Here is a 27,866-nt window from a genome sequence, read left to right on the forward strand (position 1 = left end):
TGTTTTCTGTACTGTATGTAACTAACAATTTGTATAATTACTGCCTACTATCTTGTAATAACTAAAAGTCTACCTGAAAACAAAATACATAGACATGTTCAAAATAACACAACTTCTAAATTCTAAACTAAATATTAGTATCAGTATGGCAGGTATATCATTTGTCCTTAAACAATACATAATTTTAAAAAAGTAACTAATGAAAAGAATCACCAGTAGTTCCTAATTTCACCTAAAAAGGATGAAAAGCTGTACACCAAGTCTATCTCAGCAACACAATCACCTAAAAGAGAGAAAAACTGGCAAATACGCCATGCAATGAGTGTCTCAAACACTGAAGCTGGCAAGCCTAAGTATAATCATTATCAGTGAGATTACAATTATCTAAAGTCCTATATCAAACCATCTGTGTGAGAACTTCAGCAAAAAACAATGGCCAAACTGGTTAAGTACCTCTGATGCATGAAGAAATCCAATTACCAGTACATTTTAGATATGGGATCATTTTATACTCATAAACAATGAAGTTAGGGGTTCAATTGTAGACCATGTGACCAGCAAGCAAGGATGATGCCATGCATTCAACTCCACCACCAGGAAATAAATAGAATAAAAGCAGCAGCAATCATCACCACCCCTAGCATTAAGTAGGCTAAAAGTACTTCTAATCAAAACTTGGTGCATATTAAAAGAGTTCTTATACACAGAATTAAAAATAGTCTTTTCTCAAAACAAATAATAAAAACTGTGTTACTGTGTATCTTGCAAATCATCTCAATGTCAAGTTTAGTAACAGGAGATATTACTCCCTATGCTGAAATCAAGAATATAAAAAATGTTTCTCATTACGTTACAAAGATCACAAACACTAAATTAGGAGTAAAGACTAAATGTTATCATGTTACATATTTCAAAGGCTTCATAAAGCAAAACTGGAATTACTGAATTCACCAGCACTTAATAAAAGTATTCAGGCTGGCAAGAAATTTTAACTGACAAGTTTGAGAATGGGATAGTACTGCTGTGGTTCTTGTTAAGCTACCAGCAGTTTGCAGTATCAGTTTAAACATCAACTGAGGTGGAAAGGGAAAGCCCAGTATTGCAATTACTAGTCACATCCTTATATTTGCATGTAAGGATTTCAGGAAACTCCCACATAGCCACAGACCAACATTCCAATAAGCACTGGAGATCAGGAATTGGCAAGCCAACATTTTCTATAAGGAGCTTTGGCGGCCATATGATCTCCCCTGTAGGTATCCCAATTATGACTGTAGTATTATAGTTCAAAAGTAGACACAGACAGTACCAAACTAATGAACATGGCTCTGATCCATTAAAACTTTATGGAAAGTAAATTTTGAAATTCACTTAATTTTCAACTCAAAATATGATGTTTCATTTTTTTTTCCAGGCACTTAAAACTATAAAGAAATTCCTAGTTCTCAGGCTCCATAAAAGAAAGCAGGAGTAAGTGAGATGGCACAGCCCAACTGAACTCAGTCTGTAGATCCTATACTGGAGTGAGAAAAGTGGCTCTTGACAGTTGTCCCCTTACCTCTACATAAACTGCAATGCACACATTAAAAAAAACACACACAAAGTAAAATCAAGCAGGGGCTAGACTGGTCCTAGTCAGGATATTGCAGAATTCTAACATTTTATGTTTTATGAAGAAGGGGGGGGGGAGATCACTACCAGAAGTTACCTGATAAGTCTCTTCAGTTCTTTTATACATAAATAAAAAAATACTAGCTTAATTGATAAAAATTGGAAATACATAACTAAGAATTATCAAGAGGGGAAAAAAATCAACACCTAGGATATTAACTGCGACAAATACTCTGAAAACTACAAGCAATGGGCTGGGAATATGGCTCATCGGTGTAATGCACAAGGTTCAATTGCTCCAGTACTACCAACAAAGAAAACAAGGGACAGGGCACTACAGAATTTCAACAGAAATCTGCAATAAAGAATCAAAGAACGGCCTAGAACTGAAAAACACAGAATATCAAATTAACTCAGTAGAAAGTAAATAGGTAGCAAAAGATTATAGCAGACAACTTAGAAAAATTAAATTGTTATTAGGTGTAGTGGCATATTTAATCCCAGCACTAGGTAGAGGCAAGCAGAACTCTAAATTCAAAGCCAGCCTGGTCTACAGAGTTCTACACAGAGAAATATTAACTAACACACACACACACACACACACACACACACACACACACACACACACACACACACACTTGCTCACAGGAAAAAGAAAATCCTACAAAATGAAAACAAAAATCAAAAGAAAAGCTTAATGGAGATAAACTATGGCAACTGGGGGAGGTGCTGATAAAGAATGTTAAATGAGAAAATAGCCTTTGAAATTTAAGGCATAATAATTTTTCAAACAAAAAGAGATTGCTATTGGTCACCCTTAACTCCCACGACATACAGTTCTCCAGCCGAAAGAAAATCATGCAAGCCGAAATAAAGTACAATGGGAAGAACAAATATTTTTTACAATGCATCTAAAACATAAGTGTTATCAAATTTATAAGAAATATTTCATACAACAGTAATAGAGGAGGCCAGAAACTAAACCATTACAATTCTTACACTATTTGGGATATGACAAATTATTAAAGTAAGATATACTAAACCAAGGCTATAATATAATAATTTCTAGGGAAGCCATTAAAACACACAACTGACAATTTAGTAGGAAGAAAATATTAAAAATAATACCAGATGAATATCAAAATGTTAACAGTCCTCACCTTAAGTTTTGTAAAAGCCCCAAAATACAACACTATACTATTGTTATACATGATAAATACAGGGTGGTAGAGCCCCACAGTGGGAAATTCGTAGCTAATAACTGTGGACACCTGCCATTTGATCCAACAACCCTGTTTTCATAGAAAATAAAGCAGGGGGCTGGAGAGATGGCTCAGGGGTTAAGAGCACAGGCTGCTCTTCCAGAGGACCTGAATTTAATTCCCAGCAACCACATGGTGGCTCACAACCATCTGTAATGAGATCTGGTGTCTTCTTCTGTCCTTCAGGCATACATGCAAGCAGAGCACTGTATACATAATAAATAAATAAATCTTTAAAAAAAAAAGAAAGAAAGAAAATAAAGCAGGAATATTTCCAACGAGATGCCCAACTTAAGACAGGAGGGAAATACAAGATGACTTGAATTTGGCTTGTTTTCTTATACTAGAAAGCAAGGAAACTATGAAAGAAAGCTCAGAAAACCAAATTCAAGGCCAGCCTGGGTTATATAAATTAGCCTAAAACAGACAAGTAAAGCTCTGTTTTAAAAATATTTCTTTTAACTAAAGATTAGAAAGGTGTGGTTGCACACACTTTTAATCTCAGCATTTAGGCTCTCTGTATGCTCAGGACAGCTAAAGCTATATGATACAGAGACTCTGTTAAAAAACAGAAACAAACAGAACAAAACAAAGGGATTAGGAAGTAACCTCAAAAACATCCTATAAACAAACAGGACAAAGTAAATATCAGTAAAAAAAAAAATCACTAAAGTATCTGGAATAAGTGCAAGTTCACTGCTTATAATAATGTATTCCCAGTTTCACACACACACACACACCAAAGGAAAAAAATTAAAAAAATAAAAACAAAAGCCCAACAACTGCCTATTAACACGTAGCTGAGGAAGTATCGCTGAAGGTTTTCATTTCCCTATGGTCATGTCTAAGTCAGAGTCTCCCAAGGAGCAGGAACAGCTGCGGAGCCATTTTTGAGCAATGAGCAATGGAGAACACTCACGGACTGTGTGATAATGAGAGATCCAAACACCAAACAATCCAGGGGCTTTGGGTTTGTTACACACGCCACTGTAGAAGAAGTGGATGCCACTATGAATGCAAGACCCAAGGTGAATGAAAGAGTTGTGGAATCTAAGAGAGCTATATAAAGAGAGGATTCTCAGAGACCAGGTGCCCACTCAACCGTGAAAAAGATCTTTGTCGGTGGTATTAAAGAAGACATGGAAGAACATCACGTGAGAGATTATTTTCAGCAATATGGGAAAATTGAAGTGATTGAAATTATGACTGACAGAGGCAGTTGAAAAAAGAGCTTTTGCTTTTGTCACCTTTGATGACCATGACTCTGTGGACAAGATTGTTATTCAGAAATACCATACTGTGAACGGGCACAACTGTGAAGTAAGAAAAGCCCTATCCAAGCAGGAGATGGCTAGTGCCTCGTCCAGCCAAAGAGGTCGAAATGGTTACGGAAACTGTGGTGGTGGTCGTGGAGGCGGTTTTGGTGGCAATGACAATTTTGGTTGGGGGGAAACTTCAGTGGTCATGGTGGCTTCGATGGCAGCCATGGTGGCAGTGGCGATGGCTATAATGGATTTGGTGGTGATGGAAGCAATTTTAGAGGTGGTGGAAGCTACAAAGATTTTGGCAATTACAACAATCAGTCTTCAAATTTTGGACCAATGAAAGGAGAAAACTTTGGAGGCAGAAGTGCTAGCCCTCATGGTGGGGGAGGCCAGTACTTTGCTAAACCACAAAACCAAGGTAGTTATAGCAGCAGCTATGGCAGTGGCAGAAGGTTCTAATTACAGCCAGGAAACAAAGCTTAGCAGGAGAGGAGAGCCAGAGAAGTGACAGGGAAGCTACAGGTTACAAGAGATTGTGAACTCAGCCAAGCACAGTAGTGGCATGGCCTAGCTGCTACAAAGAAGACATGTTTTTAGACAATACTCGTGTGGGGGAAAAAAAAAAAAAAACAACTCCAGGACTGTATTCGTGACTAGTTGTATAACAGGTTATTTTAGTTTCTGTTCTGTGGAAAGTGTAAGGCATTCCAACAAAGGGTTTTACTGTAGACTCAGTGGGCACCAGATATGCAAATAGTGCAAAGATAATGCAAGCAAAAAACTCATCCATAATGAAAATTAGTGAGGTGTGCAGCATCTCAACCAGCTAGATAAGGAATTTCAATGTCATCAAACTTATAAGGCCCCAACTCAACTTTCCAATTTTCAACTTAATAATATGGCAAAATTTTAGAAAAACAAAAAAGCATAAACTGACTGCAATGTATGAATCATACTAAACAAAGTTTTTAATTTTTGAGAACTGCAATATTTCTTAAACATAAACAACCTTTTAAACTATGCCTGCTTATTTTTAGCTCACGTTAAAGAATATACAGATGCTTTTAGTGTGAAAGGAATGGCAGAGGATATACATGAAGCAATAATTGCTGAAGACTTAAGTTTTCAATTAGGGTCTGGGTTGTGTTTATTATCTCATGCCACTTCTCATCACTCAACCTTGTGGCTGCCCTACCAGGGTACTCTGTGACTTGGTACATGTATGTACCTTTTGGGTTTCATCATTTATCACTGTCCACAGCTTCCTGTTGCTGGTTTGTTTCTTAAATATGCAAACTCAGGCCCACATCTTACACAATACACATTCTTTCTGTGGGATCTATGTACTGCTAGTTTCTAACTACATTTGTATATCTACAAAATTTTCATGTCTCTGAAGTTTTTCTAATCAGACAACCTCTCTCCCTTCCTAACTGTCATAATCCTTAATACATTTTCTTTCACTGTATTGATATTACTCTCTGCATTTTTAACATACTGTATTACCTGTGGCCAAGATAGAAGGCCATGTAGAACAAAATAATTCTGCTTAAATGTATTTATGATTAGTATAATACCTGCATCTAGTAAATAGTATTAAATAAATATTCAAGAGTTCAAGAAGACAGGTATGGTAGTGTGTACCCATAATCCCAATACATGGGAGACCCAAGAACTCAGTTATAATTAAGCCTGGGCTATATTTTATAACTCACAAAATTCTCAAAAAGAGAACTTTGTGGCAGAATATGCCACCTGAGATGTAGGGAAACAAAAACACAACTGCTTTTAAGTTTTCTTGCTAATAAAATTCGGAAACGAGTTGTGTTGTTTGGTTGTTTTGCCTGCATGTATGTCTGTGTGAGAATGCCAGATCTTGAAGTTAAAGACATTGTAAGCTACCATGTGGGTGCTCGGAATTGAACTTGGGTGCTCCGGAAGAACAGTCAATGCTCTCAACCTCTAAGTTGTCTCTCTAGCCCGCTGATTTTTGTTGGTTTTTTTTTTTTTGGAGGGGGAGGAGGGGAGGCACAACAGAAGGAAAATTCAGGTATAAAAATTACACATAATGCAAAAGATGGCTTTTGTTTTCATATTTTGGTTGAGACAGGGTTTCTCTGTGTTGCCTTGAATGTCCTGGTACTCACTTTGTAGACCAGGTTGGCCTCGAATTCACTCAGAAATCTACCTACTTCTGTCTCCCCAGTGCTAGGATTAGGCCCAGATTATAATGCAAAATTTTAACTAGAAAATAAGGCTTAGAAAATAAAGATGCTTGGTACATGAGCCTGATGGGTTCCATCCCTAAACCTATACAGTTAGAGAGGACCAACTCTAAAGTAGCCTTCAGACTTCTACAACTTGTCCCAGCATGTGCACCCACACAAATCAAGCACATATTCAAACACGCACACACTAATACCACCTGTAAGACTTTATTTTTAAAACTTCAAATATTTAATGATATATATTAGTCAGTTAATAAGCTGACTATAAAGTTATAAAAAAATAACCAAATGTTAAGTCAAAAAGGATTTTAACTGGACTTTTAACTACACAACAGGACTTTCCATCATAAATCAAGACTATAGTAGTCACTATTACGTCAGGTGAGAAGTAATGCTGCTGAGAAATTGTTCCTTTCAGGTTCATGTTAAAACTGTCTTATGACGTAAATTTTATAAAGCTCCAGATAAAAAATAAACTGAAAATATGTAATCAGATGACATAACTATCTATGATTCTTTCCTACATTTAGAAAAATAATTTTTTCAATAAAAATCTGGATTATTTTTGTGATCTCAATTGAGCAATCAAAAACAAAAGTACAGAATTGAAATCTAAAAGACGTTAAATTATGATATCAACAAGTAACCAATAAGAGTAACACTTAACTAATTATTCAGAGACTTTAATTGAGGGAGGAAACATTTTAAAGTATTCACTTACTAGCTCCGCTTCCAATTGTTCTATGGAAAAGCTGTGACATCCGAGGACCAAGAGGACCAAACAGGTGAGGAGGAAGACCCCTGGCCTCTAACAGGGCTAAAGAAAAAAAAAAGGCAGGGGAGCAGTTGAGTTGATTTAAAAAATTGTTCTTATCTAAAAATGTCAAGGAAGTGACTCATCTCACACATCCCAATGTTACTTTCCACTCTGAATTTTAATAGAAACTAAATTAAATTTCTAAGACCTCAGACATAAACAAATTTAGTTACTACAAATTAAAAAACCCCATGACATCTTCAAATATATTGAAGTTTTAGGGAGAAGTTAAAACATATCCTGATCAAAACTATGTAAGGTATTATGTGAGGTAAATTAAGTATTTTAGGTAAAGTCATACATAATAAGAGCCCTTGCCTCGTTTTTACATAAACATTACTTCCCAGAAAGATTTTGGTAAACCTGTACAAAACCATGAAAATCATTTTTACCAGCTAACAAAGAAAAGCTATGTTTGTAAGTGGGACCACAGAAGAAATTATAAAAACGTGTTATCTCTAAACTGTAAAGCAATGTGAAGCTAACACATCATATCTCTTTTAAGTCTTATATTGAAAATCCATCATCTGAGATATAAGTACAAATTCACCTATTCAAACATGGAGTACATATAATAAAACACTGTATTTTATTTTAAAGGCTCTGAGAACATTAATAAAAATAAAAAAGAAAACTAAGTAGAGTTTACAAAAAAACATGGGACTTGAGGAAAACCCACGCTATTAGATGTATTTATGTTGTTAGATACAATAGAACAACAACATATTGAGGTGCTTTATTAATTTATTGCTAAAGCCAATTACACATGCAATCATGTGAATTAATTTTTTGAAGAAAATAAGGCTTTGCTTGAACAGTAAAAACGAAGGCATAGATAGGTCATTTCTGAACTCAAAATATCATGTCATGAAGTACATTTTTTTCACCAGAGGAGCAGGTATACCCAGAACTGCTAGACAACATTCAGGTGAATATATATGAACTGATTCAAGTCAAGAATAGGAGGATCTGCAGCCTGTGATAATCATTTCTTGCAAACTCAATAGCTCTCTTTACCTTGTAATCGTCCCATCTCAGAATCATCCGATTCACTCTCCCCAGAGGTGGTCATGCCAACAGCCCCTGCAACAGAACTAGAGGCTTGGGGAGAGGAAGGTAAGGATTAGAAGAAGTATTTAATCTCGTATGCCTGATTTACCTTAAAGAAAAACCAAAGTTTACAGACTATAATAAATTAAATGTGTCTTCCTACACACTCAGCCATTCTACAAGCCCTTCCATAAAATTCAGGAGCAAAAAGAGAGCTCAGCTACTTTTATAAACATAAACTTTGCAACCTTCAAGCACTTGAAACAGCTTTCTCCTGAATTCCTCAAGTCAGGCTCTAAATTATAGTTCAGAAGTGTAAATAATCATTTATCTGTTTTCTCTAATTCCAAGAGATTATATATACTCTTCCTTTGGGAATGAACTACTGAAGACATACATTACAATTTACATATAAGTGCAAAGAATTGTGATGAAGTTATGAAAAAGAGGAAAGATGCCAAAAATTAAAGTAGAATGAAGGCTTCTACTACACAATATATATGAACCAAATAAAAAACAAAACCAGTTTAAGTTAACAGCAGCAGATATTATAACTCTTAGAGAAACTAGTAGTCTGCTAAATCACTAACAATACCATCAGCCTACTTATTGGATATTGACAGAATCCAAGGCAAGAACACAGAGATTTATGACTGACATAAATTTGGGAATTCTAAGCAGGACATGCTGGCAAGTTCATCACCAGCAGAGGGGACACACGGACAGACGGACACACACACACACACACCACAAGACCCCATTAAAAAGTACAAGATGGGCTGGAGAGATGGCTCAGAGGTTAAGAGCACTGACTACTCTTTCAGAGGTCCTGAGTTCAATTCCCAGCAATCACATGATGGCTCACAACCATCTATAATGAGATCTGGCGCTCTCTTCTGGTGTGTGGGCATACAGGGAGACAGAATGTTGTTTACATAATAATTAATCTTAAATAAATAAAGAAAGGAAGAAAGAAATAAAGAAAGAAGGAAGGAAAGAAGGAAAGAAAGAAGGAAAGAGTAAAATATGCCAATGTGCCAGTCACTAACCAATTCTACATATAATTTAGAAAAAAAGCGAACAGTGGCCCATAGGTCAAATATAGCCCATTAGTTATTTGTTAATATAACTCTATGTATGCATTTTTTATGAACAGTCTTGCTGCCGTTTTCCAATTACAATCCTAATATTAACAATTTCACAGTTAAAATTAAAGCCTCTAAGATTAACACAGAAGATAAAAAGACTTAACTGCACCATACAAAGCTACTTATGAGGAAGCATTAATACGCTTATATGCTGAGTTGTCAACATTTGTCAACAACCACCCAAATATTTTTCATGCACACTTCAACTGCTCATGTCACCTAGTAATCAGGTTAGAACCCAGAGAGTCAGGCGTCACTCCTACACTCTATACTTCTAAAACAACTATACTTCTAAAACACACCCCTCAGCTGGAAATTTTAATTCAGTTACAATCATTGTACCGAGCCCTATCAACAAGTAATAATATTTTAGGTACTAATTAAGACCCAGCCTGTTCAAGTGGCTTTTTTAAGTATGGGAAAGCAAGCAAAATTAAACATAAAATGTCCAAGAATCTACAATCATTGAAAGATGTCTATATTTCTGATACATTTCATAATAAACACATCAAACTATATTTTGACAAAGATGTTAACTAAGAAATGCAACTTTTGAAACATAATTAGGAGCCCCATTTAGCGACAAAAGACTTGGCCTGACTAATATAAGTCAGGCCTTAGGTCTTATTCTCAATAACAGTAATAGGCCAAAAGGATTCTATTACAGTGGAACTCTAATAGTGTGACCTTCCTCCCAAAACCACTCTATAAAAAGGATAGGTACTTTTCTTTTTCAAAAGGTTAAGTTGCCAATAGTGTCAAATTTGCTATCATTCAAAATGAAGAAACTGGACTTTTTGCCAGCCCTTAGTGTGTAGAGGCCAAGGGAAGACATCAGGTTTATCCATCTATGGGTACCAGGTTTACTCCTGAAACAGTGTCTCTATCTGCTGGCTTAGGCCAACACTGGGGTTACAATACTGTAAACACAAGAGGCCAAGTCCAGCTTTTTAAAGAGGTACTAAAAAATCTTAACTTATACTTTCCTGCTTCTGCAGCAACAGCTCTTAGTCACTGAGTTACCCCCAGACCATGGTAGCTCTTCCCAAGTCTGACACAATTATTCAATGATATGAAGTTCCCTTTACATACTGTTGTACATAATTAAACATTCAGATTAATCTAGCCTTTAAGCTAACTTTATTAAAAATAGCTGTCCTTTTTAAAAAAAAAATAAGAGCTGTTAACTCAAAAATTCATTAGTCAAACCCAAAAACTTTATTCATAACCAAAGTAATCGGAAAGAGAAAGCATTAAAAATGGTGGTGGTGGTGCAGGCCTTAATTCTAGCACTCAGGAAGCAGAGGCAGGAGGATCTTTGTGAGTTCAAGACAAGCCTGCTCTAATTCTAGGACAACTAGGGCTGCTAAAAAAAGAAACCCTGTCTCAAAAAATCAAAGAAAAAAAAAGAAAGAAAAGAAACTGTGTGCTGGGCATGGTAGCTTACACCTTTAATCCCTGCACTTAGAAGAAAAAACAAGGCAAGCTCTGTGAGTTGGAAGCCAGTGACACCAGGTCAGTCAGAAGTACATAGTAAGAACCTATCTTTTGCTGTTTATAGGACTGTTTATGTTTAATTTTTATATAGTTTTAATTTCAAAACAAAATAAAACCAAAAGCACCACAATATAAAACACCCAACCACTCTATCTGGTGTCTTAAGGTTAAGGTTTCCTGTCTTAAGGCATCAATGACAGAATAAAGGAAAATAAAAACTGGACATAAGCAGAAAGCCAGGTAGAGACTCTGTCTTAAAAACAACAAAAATAATGCTTTCTAGGATATGACCCTGACCATTTCTTGAAGTTATGAAGTCTTGATATAAAAAGTGAATACCAAGACACTGCCTATTTTCCCTTGCCAACTACAGAACCACTGTTCAAAAGACAGACATCAAAAAGTAGTTCAAATCACCCCAAATGTGTCAATTTTGGTTTGTATTTTATGCATAGAAAAACTAAAGTAGAATTTTCCCAGAAGTATTTTACCTCAAGCCAGAGGAAAATCTGCTATGCATAAATTACTAAACTCAATGCTACTCTAACAGCAGTCAACATCCATGTGAATATTTCATCAAAAAAAGACAGGGGAGGCGCCCTCTATCACAGTGATTTCAAATGTAAATGACAATAAAACACACTACAGTCACTTGAAGCATTTATCCTCTTAGATAATGTATCAAAGACCAAATCAATCTACCCTTCTCCTTTCTAGCCTTGAAATGTATGCACATAAATTAAACTCTTCTAACCCCTAGGGAGAGAAGGCAGCTGTACTTTGTTTCTATGACCTGGATTGAAGCATCATACATCTTAGCTTAGAACTCTAGGAAAGCTTAACCAATGTGTGCCTCAGTTTTCCCTTGTTTATAAAATGGCAGAAACAGAACTCACACCTCAGCAGGTTGTTTAGAATAGTCAATGGGATTATGTGGGGGGATGTTTAAAGCCACATCTTCAGAGTGAACAGGTGTTACAATTATAAAATTAACAGTAAACTCTAACAATGAATTCAGAAAGTTCATTTCTGTCACTCATTTGATAACTGACCTCATACTTGAATATTCTGACTTAAAATAAATAACAAAAGAATAGGAAGTGATGTTCAACACTGAAAAGGAAAGGCTCTGTTATTATCAACAGCCTGAATGAGCCTGCAAGTGATATAGCTTGTATTCTTCCAAATATTTACCAATTAACTAGTTAGAAAAACAGAGGGGAATCTTTAAAATTTAATCCCCAATAGAAGAGATGCTACAAATTCACTGTATAATTTTTCTTAATTTAGATACAGTAATGACTTCAAAATAAGCCTAGCTAAGCAGAGTATAGTAACCATGAGTAACCAGACCTTTCCAGCAAACTAATTTATTACCAACCACAGGCATAAAGAAAACTACTGTATAGTCTAATATCAAATCACACTACATAAAAACTTTTTTAAAAAGTTTGTATATGCTTTGAAACTAAATTTGATGTAGCATGATTGTAGAAACACATACACACTCATAATCGAAGAATTACAGTGTTAATTCTGTTTTGAAAGAAAAATTTTACACTAGGTTTTAAAATTCACTTACCACGATTTTGGTAATGGTAACAGATACTTAAAGCTAAAAAAATGCACTCTTTTTTTCTTGGCAGGGGAGGAACGACACCCAAAGATTATCAAGAAAAAAAATTTAAAAGCCCATAGAAATCTAAATACTATTACAGTATCTTCAGAACAAAATAAATTTTTAAGGGCTTACAAAATACTAAGTTAAGAGTCATATGCTTACAAAACAATTTAAAGTGCATCCTTACATTTTTATTATAAAATTAAATTCACTGAAACAATTGTTAGTCGACTCATCATATATATTGATCCATATATAAAAACCTTAAATGGAAAATTTAACACCTTTGTATAAAACCCTCTGAATGTAACTAGTAAATGTATGAGCTGGATGATAATTTAAATCATAACAATGAATCTACTAATCAAAACACCCAATCTACTGTGTACAACAAAATAGCGGGGGGAGTATTTCATGGTAACATCTATGGCAATTCTGTTCCCTCCTTTATCTTACTTATAAATTAAGAAAAATCCATCCAAATATAAATTTTTTAAGACGAAAGAAAATGTCTCAGAACTAAGAAGTGCCAGTCTACCTGCTGCTCCTTGGGGAGCTTCATCTGTCCGGGCAGCTGAGGAATTTACTGTCTCCTGGTTGCTTTCTGGGTCTGCCATTTTCTCTTGCCGCCGGGCCTCAGCTGCTCCTCTCTTGCCCAGGCCAGAGCCTCGCCGACTGCAACAGAGAAATGTCATCACAGTCAGCATTACCAAGGCACGAGGAGCAATGTATAGACAACACAAAGCTCAAATTCACACAGCACAAAGCCGGTTTCTTCTCTCTTTTAAATAAAAACTGTTATTTATAGAAAATCACTGAGACTTTGTATTTCTGAAATTCTTCCAAGTTATAGCTCACACAGTACATGCTTTTGTTACTGGAGCTATTGTCATCTTTACAGACAGACATGATTTTAAACTTCCAGCTAAATGGAAAAGTGGATCTTCCTGGAGGAGGAAAAAAAATCTACACATTTAAAATACAAACTCACTTCCAAACAGACAATGAATTACAGAATGACAGCAACAATAGTAGGATCAAAAGAACAGAGACATCATGCCCATACTCTTATATCAGACTACCTAAATCATCTAAATCAAATATCTTAACAACACAAAACTGTTAGGGGTTTAATACTTATGAACAACATATACGACTTTGAGAAAGTTTGTTTTAAGGACAGACTGTGTGCAACCTGATAGTGTCGAGTAACACAAAGAGAATTGGTTCAGTGAGCATGAAAATGAAGCTCTCAATTCACCTGAGTAATTGAGCTTATTTTTAGCCAACTCTAAACAGGAGTGGGCTTAACTAATCTTTCCTTCAAAAGTAAAGAAATCATTGAAACCGAACTTAGTACCAAGCTGCAAATCAGATTTCAATACATTCAACATGTAATTTTCAGAATACTCTAGGCGAAACACTCTGTATATACAAGATACTCAAAGGCTGTTTCTCTGAAAGACTCCCAAAAGCTCATTAGGTCACCAAAGCATAAAAAATTTAAAACCTTAAAAATTCATAAAAGGTTGTAGACCAAGACTATCTAATGCAAGTCTGCTGAACGGCTTGTGCACAACATGACCATGTATACCGAAATTTTACATGCACTGATCACAAGGCCATGTGTAACAAAAGGGTGCAATGAAACAAAAAATAAAATTATATTAACACTAAGTAATCTATATGACTTTACATGCAGCAAATTCAAACTATAACCCTTTGGTAAGACTTAAAGGTAGAGGGAGTACTGCAGAGATGTACAGTTAAGGGAGTATATATCTCTTCTAGATGATCAGAGATCAATTCTGAGCTCCCAGAATCTACATAGGGAAGCTCACAATTGCCTCTAACTCCAGCTCAAGACCCCTAAAAGCACCTCCACATTATCAATAAACATAAAGATTATTTTAGAAAATGATTTTTTCAAATTTTTTTATAAAGTTGAAAACTTGGCCCAAAATGTGACTAAAGCTCTGTAGAACTCAGAATTATTTTCTCACAAGCCCTCAAAGGTATTAATAAGAAACCTCAAATGCAGTCAGTTACACTAGTTCTAGATACTTTAAAAGCCATATGGAAAAAATGTGTGTGAAGGACAGAAAACAGAGGTTTTTTTATTCTCAGGCTATGAAGAATTCATATTCTATCTGGGCACTGTGGCACAAATGTTTAATCCTAGCACTCAGAGAGATCTTTGGATTTGAGGTCAGCCTGGACTACACAGTGAATTCCAGTACCCCCAGGGCTATATAGAGAAAACCTGTCTCATTTTTAAAAAAAAAGAAAGAAAAAGTCAAATTGTCTCCTCATTTCATCATTAAACACTGAAAGCTGATCAAAACTGTTTGTCTTAGGAAATAACCATATGTCATTCAAAAATTTGACTGCCTACTTAAATCTGAACAGAAATAAGTCAGTCTAATAATCAGTGGCCCATTACTATTTTTACTGCATTTTCTAGAAGAAACTACATTTAAAAGAGGAAGAGTTAGTCGGGTGGTGGTGGCACACGCCTTTAATCCCAGCACTCAGTGGCATAGGCTAATGAATCTCTGTTAATTCCAGGCCAGCCTGGACTACAAGAGCTAGTTCCAGGACAGGCTCCAAAGCTACAGAGAAACCTGGTTTAAAAAAAAAAATAAAAATAAAAAAAAAGAAAGAAAGGAAGGAAGGAAGGAAGGAAGGAAGGAAGGAAGGAAGGAAGGAAGGAAGGAAGGAAGGAAGGAAGAAAGAAAGAAAGAAAGAAAGAAAGAAAGAAAGAAAGAAAGAAAAAGGGAAAAGTTGATATTTGGCACTAAAATAAAGCTTTATTTGGCATGTACCTTTAATCCCAGTCAGTGCTATATAGTGAAACCTTGTCTCAAAGTTCCTAGCATGCACATGATTGTTCAAAATTGTTCTCTCTCCTCTTATGTTGGCAAGGGTGGGGGGGTGGGGCGGAAAGAATGTCAGGAAAGAATTTCTCTGTTTAATAGCCCCGGCTTTTCTGGAACTCTGTAGAACAGACTGGCCTCGAACTCAGAGATACACCTGCCTCTGCCTCCCAAGTGCTGGGATGAAAAACAAGGTGTGTGCCACCACACCTAGTGATACAGCCATTAAAGCAGGCACCCTTTCAGTTCAATCACATCACAATGAAAGTCCACCTTTCTTTAAACGAATCTGATCTGCACAAAAGAGTCACTGGAAATTCATTTGTAGAACTGTGCATTTTTTCCCCAGCCAGCAACTCACTATATAGTCTTGGCTGGCCTGGAATTTACTACATAGACCAGGTTTGCCTTTAACTAGTAGAATTTTGCCTGCCTTTGCCACCAGAGTGCCAGGAGGTGACATTAAATCCAGCTCAACCTAAGGTCTAAATACTGGTAATAACTGTAAAAATGTTGTTTACAAAAGAGAAAAAATATGTGTCAAAAAATAACATGGTTTGTACAACTCCTTCGAGGCATTATAAGTTGGGCTTTCATTTTGATGTTTTTTATTCGTTTGTTATGGGATAGGATCTCACTATGCAGCCCTTGCTGCCTTACCTAGAACTAGCTATGTAGACCAATCAGGCTTCAAACTCAAGAGATCTATTTGCCTCTTCCTTGAAGTCCTAGAGGATTCTCAGCCCAACCACACTTGGCTGAGTTTTCACTCTAGTTCTATTGACAATTATTGCAATTAGACATGACTAGAATGACTGAGTATGTTTACTGCACTGACTCACTTAGAAAAAACTGGTTTTTGTAGTTGCTATTGGTTGCCTTTTCTTTGTGTTTATTTTTGTTTGGTTGGTTTTTTGGACAGGCATGGTGGCACATGCCATTAATCCCAGCACTCCAGAGGAAGGTAGATCTCTGAGTTTGAAGCCACCCTGGCTTACAGAGCAAGTTCCAAGACAGCCAGGGCTATACACACACACACACACACACACACACACTTAAAAAAATAAACAACTATATAGAAAAATAGAATTTAAAAATTTTGCATAAGGTTGTCAAGTTATTCCATTGCTTTTATTTAATATGTAAATTACATTCTATATATTACTGAGCTAGGTGTGGTAGCATACTCCTGTGAGTCCATAACATAAAGAGACTGAGGCAAGCAAATATTAAGTCCCAGGTTACCTTGGTCACAACCAAGACCCTACCACAGCAATGGAAGGGAACGGAAGGAGGGAGAGGAAATGGAGACAATTTGGAGTAAGGGAAGGAAAAATTAGTTGGTAATTTTAATAAGTACAGAAAGACTGAAACAAAGTTGAAACACTCATGCAAAAGAAGGTAAATAAAAACTGTAAGCTCAAAAATTCAAATTACCTGGTACTAGCACAGGAGCCCGTGGTCTTTTGACGTGTGCTCCTCCTCAAACTGGGGAGCTCAGCAGGTGGGGACTCACTGCGCTTCTTGGTAGACTTTCTTAAACCTACATGAGAAATAGAAAAGTTGAATTTTCTAAGTTATCATGAATCAACTATCCAGAAACCCATGCTAAAAAAAAGAAAAGAAAAGAAAAAAAAAAGAAAAGAAAAGAAAAAACCTACCAGCTCTTTTTGTGATCTTTTAGGAAGATCACAACACAAGTCTCACAGTAGCAGTCCTGTCTTTCCTGGGTCCTCTACCCTCTAGCTCCTGAGATTTCCCTGATATATACTCTGGACTTAAAGAATTCAATTTAACTGGGTGGTGGTGCCGCACGCCTTTAATCCCAGCACTCAGGAGGCAGAGGCAGGTTAATTTTTATGAGTTCAAAGCCAGCCTGGTCTACAGAACTAGTTTCAGGACAGCTAGGGTTGTTACACAGAGAATCCTGTCTTGAAAAACCAAATAAATAAATAAATAAGGAAGGAAAAGGAAAAATTTACTCTCATTAATTTTACACTACCCCTTGATCCATTTTGGCTACTTTACATAAGGCTAATCAAAAAGAACACAGTATGCAAGACAATATTTCATTATTTAATTTATGCCATGAGCCGAAACTAAAGATTAGTGGAATGACCAATTTTTAAAACACAATTAGAAAGAAATCAACCCAGCACAGTTTACAATTATTCTGAAAGCCACCTAATGCCTTTAGTGTGATAGTTGCTACTAAAGTTCTAATAACCAAAAGCTTGTTATTTTTAAATGAAGAAACAATCTACATATACACCCTCCTCTTCACCATAAACAATGGTACCATGTATGACAGTATACTGGGCAGTAGGCTCTATTTAATGAAACAACTTCAATAGTGAAAAGACTCCAAAGTCAATACTCTGAATACTAAAGTTCTCTGAATACTACTAGACCAACCATGTTAAATGAATACAAACTTTTCAGGGAACAAGTATATGTTTGGTCTCAATTACTTCTATTTTGCCATTAAGTTTTAAGTTTTGGGTATATCTTTTTAAGGTGAAAATTCGTTACAGGGTGGGGGAGAGGACAAAGACAGAATCTCATGTAGCCCTAACTGGTCTGATGCTTTCTTTGTCTCCCACTGCTGAGATTAAAGTGCACTACCACTACCTGGCCTGGTACTTTTGAGTTCTTAAAGCACCAAGAAGAGGACTGGGAGAGAATGAGTTGAAAAAATAATTCAAGATATATGGGACAAGAGAGAGATGACTCAGCAATTAAGAAAGCTTACTGTTCTTGCTAACAATCCAGATTCAGTTCCCAGCACTCACACACAGAAGGCAACCACCTCTATCTCCAGATCTAGGTATGCCTTCTTCAAACCTCCACAGACCATGCTCACACGCTTCTTGCACACTTACATACACTCAAACATACAGATAATTTTTTTTTAAATGGCATATTAGGTATCTCCATCTTTTTCATTAAGTTAATTAAAACTGCTGCTCATTTAAGTAGAGATCATCTTTATATAATTGGGAAAATTGATGAGTGAGTATTCAAACAAAATCAGACTCTAAAGACAAATCCAACGACCAGAGTGACACTTACTATAAACTAAACATTCAGGGAGTATTTTACTTCTATAACTTCTGAAAGAATAATTAGACAGTTAAAATGAATGGAAAAGAATCAGAGCATTATAATGTAATTAATAAATAAAGACTAGCTTAAGAATTCTTGAAATCTCCATTTGGTTTTAGGTTAATTTTCAACCCAATTTCTTGATGTAATCACACACCTGTGCTTTCAACTCTACTAAGCCGTTGTCTTGACATACACTTTGGTCACAAGAGACACAACAGAAGTGCATACTCCAAAAAGACTGACAACATATTAGGCAATATTTTTTTAAAAATCCAGCCACTTAGGAAACATACTATACATTTTGCACTTGAGGTTGGAAATGAGAGGATTATGTTCAAGATTAGCCTGGGTTGCATGAGTCTCTCTATCTTAGAGAAGAGAGAGAAATTTATTTCAATGTTACCTCCACAACACAGTAACTTCAAACCTAGTCTGAGTTACACAAGGCTCTGTCTCAAGCAACCAAAACCACTCAAGATCGAAGGAAAGGGGATGATAGATATACAAAATATACACAAGAAGGAAAAAAAAAAAGCAAAACAACTTTCACTTACAATAAATCACTTAAAAATCTGTTAAGAGCCAGGAGGTGGTGGTGTACACCTTTAATCTGTGATTAAGGGAGGCAGAGGCAGATTGATCTCTGAGTTTAAATCCAACCCTTTCTATGTAAGTGAGTTCCAGGACAGCCAGGGCTACACAGAGAAACACTGTCTTGAAAAACCAAACAGAAAAAACAGTATTTGGGGAAAAAAAACTGATAAGGATACTAATAACGTCATGCCATGTGTATATCTTTCTATATAACATGACAGTGATGGTGGTAAGTAATAGTAGCAGAAAGAAGAGAAGCCTGCAGAGTAATAATGGTATACACCTTTATTTCCAGCACTTGGGAGGCAGAGATAGGTAGAACTGAGTTCCAGGTCAGCCTAGTCTACAAAGCCAGGGCTGTTACACAGAGAAACCCTGTCTCATCAGGCCCCTCCCAAAAAAAAAAAAAAAGAAAAAAAGAAAAAAAAATGCCTAGTGCCATGAAAAACAGAAAAAGTATTTGCACGTGCATGGAAAAAGAAAAACTGCTTTCTGAATTAAAAAAAAAAAAGACTAAAAAACATGCACTGAATTCTACCCCTTCACAAAATGTGACTAAAATGTCCATTAAAAGAAACATCTGACTTTCAGGGTATAGAGAAACCCTGTCTCAAACTCCCCCTACCACAAACAAATCTCATACATAAATCCACAAAGGTGGTTAAGAATAAAGAGCTAAACCGGGTGGTGGTGGTGCACACCTTTAGCACTCGGGAGGCAGAGGCAGGTGGATTTCTGTGAGTTCGAGGCCAGCCTGGTCTACAAGAGCTAGTTCCAGGACTGGCTCTAAAGCAACACAGAGAAACCCTGTCTTGAACCCACACCCACACCCAGAAAAAAAAAAAAAATCCCAAAACTCTGGAGGCAGAAGCAGTTGGATCTCTGTGAGTTCGAGGAGCTAGTTCCAGGACAGGCTCAAAAGCTAAAGTGAAACCGGGGGGGGGGGGGGGGGGGAGACACGACAAGACAGTTTTCCAAGTGAAAAGCAAACATTGGCACTGCACTCCAAAATGCTAAGGCAGAAAATTGAGACAACCACCAATTAGAGCTGAGTCTACATATACTAAAGACACAGAAACTGATGGTGCCAAGAACCTCTGGGGCAATTCTGAAGTTAAAACAAAAGATTAAATGATAAGAAGTTTATGAAGCTACCCGATTTCCAGATCCTGATTACAGAGTTCCTGTATAATTTTCAATTGTGAAGCTGGGCAACTTTCTGGACCCAGGAAACACAGGAACGTTATACTTCACAACATGAAAGTAATAGAAATTCTTGTTTAAAGCAGCCAGTTACAAATAAATATGTCATGTTCCCACGCCACACCCCAGGACTCTTCTTAGTTCAAGTTTCTCAGAAGTTTGACACACCTTCACTTTCAGACATGAGTTTCCAACTTTCCCTGTGGAATTTTACCAACCTAAAAAAAACTAATCTAAAAATAGTAACAGATAAGATTTCATTACAGAATAGTCCAACCAATCATTAGGCAGTAAATCTCAACTCGCACTCACAGCTTAGAAATTAGGTTTCTGCTTTATCTTTACACTTGACTCTAAGCAGGCAATTACTACCACCAAACACTGAAAGAAAGTTCCTAGTTTCAAACAAAACCTATCCAAACGCTAGCAAAACAAGCAAGCACTTAAGTCAGAAAAAGACAATATTCAAGCATGGAAAACTACTGCTGCAGTCAAGAAACAAAACTCAATAAACCAGATACAGAATTCTATGTAAAAAAAATGAAACATAACACAATCTCTTGAAAATAAGATAGTAAATATGTGGGGTAAGATGAAAAAAAAAATCAACAGGTTGGAAGATGAAGCAGGGGAAAGCTACCAGAACAGAATGAAAGAAAGCCAATGACAAAAATGTCAGGTTTCATTTAAGAAGCAATCCCCCTACCCACCCATTCAAAATAAATAGATAAATAAAAACAGGAAATCTAGAGAGAAAATAAACAAGGACCAGGCAACTAGCAATGAGTTTTTCTAGGACAATCCTGACATTTAGGCTCAAAGTTCAAACTAAGTGAATGTCCTAGATCCAGGGAAACAAAGACAGTTGGTCAATCTAACAAGGAATGAAAACAAATGCTAAAGAAATAAGATAGCTTTACTTTCAAAGTAACAGATAGTACTTGAATTAACATAAAAGCAAATTACCAAGACATACAGGTAGTTATAGTATTAAAAAATAAAAGTGGTTAAGATACAAGCCATTTAAAATCTGAGAAAATAGTTCTGAAGAGGCTGAGGCGGGACAACTATGAACATGAGGCCAGCTATAAGAAAAGCCTACAAAACAGGAAAATATGAATGACTGAAGCACACTCTACAGCTGACAGGACACAATCAGCCATAAAGAGCAACATCTGGAGGTCTCCTGTCTTCAGCAGGATGAAACAGAAGTATGAAGCCCATATGGAGAAGTATGGAGGAATATGGAATTAAGAAAGTGATATGGTCAAATAAAAGTAAAGAAACAACATTAAAAAAGCATAAAATTCAGGGAAGTAACAGGTTAAAATGAAACATTTACTTCATATAGTGCAGACATTTATATATTCATGTAATACAACAAGTATAAGCAGAAAACAAAGTTTATCTTAAGTGGAAGGTTGGGTGAAGTTAGACACAAACTTCTCATAAGTCTTAGGATTAACAGCATAGTGGTATAGTGCAGGTTGGTTTGAGGTTCCATTTGGGAATAAAGGGATGTTGGGGGTTGTCCTCATTTTCCATAAGGACAACAAAAGATCAAGCCAGGCAGTGGTGGCACACGCCTTTAATCCCAGCACTAGGGAGGCAGAGGCAGGGGGATCATTGGAAGCTGAAAGCCAGTCTGATACAGAACAATTTCTAGGTTAGCCAAGGATACACAGAGAAACCATGGGGGGGGGGGGGAGCAAAAATTAAAAAAAAATCAAAATCAAACCACAGGGAGAAATAACCAATCAAGGCACATCATTCAGTAACTGCCAAAATAACTAATAAAAATGCATGTGACAATAAGTATACTGTAGGTTTGTTTTGCTTTGTTGAGGAGTGTTTTATTTTTTTGGAACTATTTGCTATACATAGCCCAGGCTGGCCTTAAATTTGACTGAGATTTTCAACTTGATCTGTTTGACTGAGATGTCTCAGTGCTGAGTATACAGATATGACGAACTACAACTGACTACTGGTTTTTAACAGTAACACGTAGGTAACTTAGATTTTAACTGTTCTTGTGTGTTAAAAACAAACTCGGCAATGCTTTTAACATTTTATAGAGTTTCAAACAAAATATGTGTTGGTATCTTTTTAAATTTTGTTTCTGGAGGAAAGGAGAAGCCGCATGTGGCGACCGGAGGAGCAGGCTTCCTCCTCTCACTTGTTTCTCAGGTAGGGGTCTATTTTTTTCAGCTGTCAACTACAGGAATGTGTCTCACTATAGGACTGCATGGATTACAGGAGAACGCAGCTACATCAGAGTCTGAAGACCAACTTCAGGTCATCAGGCTATGTGTCAAATGTTCTAAACTTTGAGCCCTCTCTGTGGCCCTTCCTGGCATCTTTTCACATTTCAATTATTAAATTAAATTAATACTGTCTTGCAATATATGTGTTTGTGTCCCTGTGTGCAGAACTATGTGAGCCAGCGTAATCTCAAGCTCCCAGGGATCTTTCCTGCCTCTGTCTCTCAAGTGTTAAGATTAACGGCCTACTACCATCCAACCTTATTTTAAGTTTTCTACCTCAAAAGGGACAAAAATAAGCCTATCTTTCCAACTCAACAAGAATGATAATATAAAAGCTTACCCAGAGGCTAATTTCTAAATTCCTCAGTTCTGCTCAATTCATTTTAGTTTCCTCCCTCTATGTTGGCTGCAAAGCACCATGTATCAAACAGACAAGAGTTCTCACAAAGCAAGTTCACTTCCAATTGCTTTCTCAGGACTCTTCATCTGCTTGATTTTTGTAGAATTCCAAAAGTGGCCATAAGCTGCATCAACTCACTAACAGAACATGAAATTCATGGGAATAATTGATGGGAATAAGCCAGTAATACTATGTCAGTAACAATGTGCACATTGTGTTCACTTTAAATAATAAATGAGAGCTACAGTCAAATCAAATGAGAAATGAGACCTTTAAACTTTTAAATGTTTCTGAGATCCTTAGTTTGATGATCAACTATTCCTTTTATTAACTTGACATTAATAACTCATCTGAAATTATTCCTTTAAAAATTGGGTTACAGTAATAAGGTAGCCAGCAAAATACTTTGTGATAGCTAATATTCTTGACAAGATCGAGAGTAACTAAAGAAAAAAGGCCTGTGCTGTGGAATATTAATTTACGATATACTTGTTTATATTGTGAAATATTTGTTTAGTGATAAAAAGATGTGTTGCATTCTTTTATGTTACTTTTGTTTAATTCTGTAAAGCTGTGTCAATTTGTCTGCCTAAAACACCTGATTGGTCTAATAAAGAGCTGAATGGCTAATAGCTAGGCAGCAGAAACAGGTGGGGCTGGCAGGCAGAGAAAATAAATAGAAGAAATGTAGGCTCCAGATAGGGAAGACCCCAGAGGCCTCACCCAGCCGCACAGCCAACCTTGGAGTAAGAAGGAAGAAAGCAAGATACATAGAATAAGGAAAGGGTAAAAAGGTCAAAGGCAAAACATAGTTAAAGAGAAACAGGATAATTTAAGTTAGAAAAGCTAGCTAGAAAAAAGTCAAGCTATGGATGGGCATTCTTAAGTAAGAAAAATTTTCTGTGTATTTTTTTGGGTGGCAAGCCCACAAAAAGTTTAAAAAAAAGAAGAGAAGACCAGAGCAGACAAACTACAGACCTGTCTGTCTAAGGTTAGTTGGTAAAGACCCAACCAAAATGTGAGTTTGGGCTTGAGCTCTGAATTGCAGGAAAAGGAGACAGATGAAGCACCTATATTTATTGTTTTGTAGGCAGAATTTCACCAGTTGCTTTATTTTCCTGCAGCCTTTACTCCCTTGCCATAATACCAGTGAGCCAAAATAAACCCTTACTTAAACTGCATTTTTGAGACTATTTTATCACAGCAACAAGAACAACATGCTCTATAGGCTATTAAATAAAAAATAAAGTATTTTTAAAAATCACATGAACCAGTACTATAGCACTGATTTTACACTTTATGACAAATAAATTTGCAAGAATACCTGTTCACACACAAACACCTGTAAAATGTCAAAAATGTACACACTAAAAATCATTACATACCATCCTTTCTGGGATACTCTTCCCATGTCTACATGGAGTTACTTATTAGTTCAGCTTGGAAGCAGCAGAACTGAAGGATGTCTATCACTAAGGCAGAAGTTTCACTACTCTTCTGACATGCTAGTACCTCAAAAAGAACTTGTTCATCTGCCTATGAGACTTGAAGGAAATATATACTAGAAAATGCCCTTCCTATACAACTACCCAGAATAAATGCATTATATCATTTCCAAAGTGGTCTTTGCTTCCCAAAGAAATAGCAATTGATCAAATAACTCTGTAATACTTGGTGTGCTAATTCCAGCACATGGAAGGCTGAAGCAGGAAGGAGAATCAGACATTGCACTTCATCCTTGGTACATAATGAGTTTTTTGGTTGCCTGAGTTCCAGGACAGGCTCTAAAGCTACAGAGAAACCCTGTCAAAAAAAAGACCCATTTCTCCAAAGAGTAGCCCCCCCAAAAAAATTGATCAAACAAGTTTACTGAAAGATGTCTCAAAGCTTCCTAGCTATTAATGCATACCCTGAATCTCCTTAAATACTTAAACACAAAGATGAGTCCTCCATGTGATGTGGGAGGTGATGTATGCTATGAGTATGTTTTATTGTCATCGGTAACTAAAGAAGCTGCTTTCGGTCAATGGCTTAACAGAGTAAAGCCAGGCTGAAAAGAGATACAGAGAGAGAGTATGAGGAGTCAGAAAGAAGCCATGTAGTCACCCGCAGGAAACAGATGCACCGGAACCATGTTGGTAAGCCACAGCCATGAAGCAATAAACAGATTTGTAGGAATTGATTAATTTAAGATATAACAGTTAGCCAGAAATATGATTAAGCTATTGGCCAAACAGTACTGTAATTAATACAGATTTTGGGAGTTGGGCGGCCAGAAAACGAACAAGCAGCTTCCCCCAAATATCCGCAAGCATCCTCAAGTCAAAATATTCCTTACCACAAAGCTCTTGTCAATCAAATCTTAGAGTGAGCTCATTCCCCATTCTCACTGCATGTTAAAGCTGAAAGAAAACATCTGTAAATAAATAATCTATCCATTATGAAGCATCTCTTAGGTCATAAAGTGGTCTTTATGCTTTTTCCCATACCAAGATGTCAGGTGTCAGCTTCGCAACATTAATTAGGGTTGTGAATGTGGAAACAAACAAAAAAAATCAACAACAAATTAAGTCAAATTACGCATGTGAATGTGGGGGGAAAAACAGTAAATTTTGATGTATTCAAAAGTCATGAAGGCACAAGAAAGAGGGGGGGGGGAAGCAGTGAGACTGGGAAAGCAATGCACTGACCACATGTAACAGACTAAGGAAGTAACACTGTACAATGAGTCTGCGAACACTCCAAGTTTCTGATCAAATAAGCATATTTAATAGAATAGCTATTTGTTTATGTTCCAACAAACTGACAGATTTTTTTGTGAAAATCAAGGAAAATCCTTTAAAAAGAGTCTAGTTATCTCCCTACACAATGGTCAAGAAAGATCTACAAAACTCCAAAAACAATAGAGACAATTGCAGAATTACCTGACAAAACCCTATGCTGATGTTGCCGTGCACCTAGGTGAGAGAATATACAGAAAAACCAAGCTGGCACTGAGCTTGAGAACTCCTCTTTACCGATCAGTCCTCATAGTGCTAATAGTTAAGTGTTCAAGATTGTTGGGAGAGCTGTCACTCAGAGGTGGATCTTAGGTCAAGATGAACCAATTTACACAATAATGGCAAGTCTGTAAAAAAGACAACCAACTGCTTTCTGACCAGATTTGATTATCACTCCACAGGAGAGAACTCGCATTTGCTACTGTAAACCATGGTATTACTGCTTGGGGGAGGGGAGGGTCGTATAAGCTCTAGTGAAAAAGTTATTGCTGCTTTCTTAGTAAACAGACATGGTATGCTTGTTGTATTAAGCATACATCTAAGTAGCTATGTCTATGCTCATAGACAAGTGTTATTTGGTAAGATGAGCATTTTGCACTGCTCAGTGGTAACTGCACAGACTTGATCAAAGTACTAAGAAAGAAAAGAGTGCTAAATGCTTTAAAGGGACATCTGTACCATGCCCTAACAAAGCACAAGGAACACTGCAAAGGGTAATAATAATAGTTTAGGGAAGGAGGGATAGCACACATCTCACAACAAACAGGAGAGTTTATTTCCTAGAAATCAAAGTTGAAGGCAGAAGGCAAAAACTGACTCCCTAACTCTGTCTTCCACAAATGTGCCATGAGCGTATCATTTCCTTTCCCTATTCTCATTCTCTTTTCTCTCATCGCTACACATACACACACAACACACACACTCAAAATGATATAAGCAACTTAGAGATGACTCAACAGGTAAAAGGTAAAGACAGTACTGTCGAGCCTGAGACCTAAATTTGATCCCCAAAACTGACAAAAGGAAAACTGACTCCCACAAATTATCCTCTTCAACATACACTAAATGTTACACACTAAATGGGCACCACCATCTTCACACACATGCAAATAATTGTAACTTTATTTAAAGAAAAACCAAAAAACTTTTTTTCCAGAAATGGGGGAAAGGGTAAGAAAATGGGTGGAATGCTACCTCCCTGTAATGGCATGTTGTTGTAATCCTGAACAACAATAGCTGTGATTACCTTCACATGATCTGCTCAACTAGACTCAGCAAAATCTATCCTGGAAAGAGAAAAGGCTCAGACCCAGCTTCTTCCTAACGAATTATAAACATTTAAAGAAATTGATGACATTTTCTTAAACAGCATAAGTTCTTAGCTAAATGTCCTAGAAATTATCCCTCACCGTATGTTCCTCTAAGTAGCCCTAATGAAATTTGCTGAGTTCACTCACACACACATACCATCACATCCCATACAACATTTAGCTAAGGGAGCAATTGGGAAGAGGAAGGAGAATATTAAAGGAAACAAAAAAAGATGATAATAGATATGACTGGATTACATGAATATAGAAAGCCATTTTGTATAATTGTATATATACAAATAAAAACTCTTTCCTTTCCCCTTCCTTCTTCTGTCTCCCACCCATTTCTTTCTTTCTTGAGGGTCCCATTATGTAGTCCTAAATAGCCTCAAACTCACAAAGATCTGCATGCTTCTGCATCTGTCTCCAGCCTGCTGAGACTGAAGATGTGCACCACCACACCTGGTCCTAGAAACTATTTCTTTAAGGTGATTGGCTGGAAGGGTTGAGAAATGGATCATCACTTATCAGCAGTAGCTGTTCTTCTACACAACCCTGGTGTGATTCCCAGTACCAAATGGCAGCTCACAACTTGTAACTCCAGTTCCAGGGCATCTGACACCCTCTGTCTATGAGGGAACCAGGCATGAGCATGGTAAGCAGACATAAATGCAGTCAAAACATCCATATACATAAAAAATTGAAATTTGTTAGTAAGAAAAGAAAGTTCAGCAGGCATAGCGGTGCATGCCTGCAATCTCCACACTCGAGAGGCTCAGCCAGAAAGATCAAGAGTTGAAGTCTTCCAGAGTGAGTTATAGTTCAACCTTAC

At 36.7% G+C, this 27,866-nt stretch overlaps 1 protein-coding gene and 1 pseudogene across 15 annotated transcripts in view; one reads left to right on the forward strand and one right to left on the reverse strand.

Annotated features, from left to right (window-relative positions):
- Window positions 1-27,866, reverse strand: part of Trip12 (thyroid hormone receptor interactor 12) — a 124,741-nt gene that overhangs the window by 53,157 nt on the left and 43,718 nt on the right. For all 15 annotated transcript variants that reach the window (XM_087905007.1, XM_087905011.1, XM_087905006.1 and 12 more), the window contains 4 exons: window positions 16,813-16,918; window positions 13,038-13,174; window positions 8,201-8,284; window positions 7,088-7,183 (listed from right to left, as the gene is read on the reverse strand). In XM_087905007.1, the coding sequence (XP_087761133.1) occupies window positions 7,088-7,183; window positions 8,201-8,284; window positions 13,038-13,174; window positions 16,813-16,918 (423 nt within the window). The remainder of the gene's footprint in view (window positions 1-7,087; window positions 7,184-8,200; window positions 8,285-13,037; window positions 13,175-16,812; window positions 16,919-27,866) is intronic.
- Window positions 3,699-4,661, forward strand: LOC125416403 (heterogeneous nuclear ribonucleoprotein A1-like; annotated as a pseudogene).

The sequence above is a fragment of the Myodes glareolus genome, chromosome 1 (assembly GCF_982192425.1).
Source record: "Myodes glareolus chromosome 1, mMyoGla1.1, whole genome shotgun sequence".
Classification (NCBI taxonomy): domain Eukaryota; kingdom Metazoa; phylum Chordata; class Mammalia; order Rodentia; family Cricetidae; genus Myodes; species Myodes glareolus.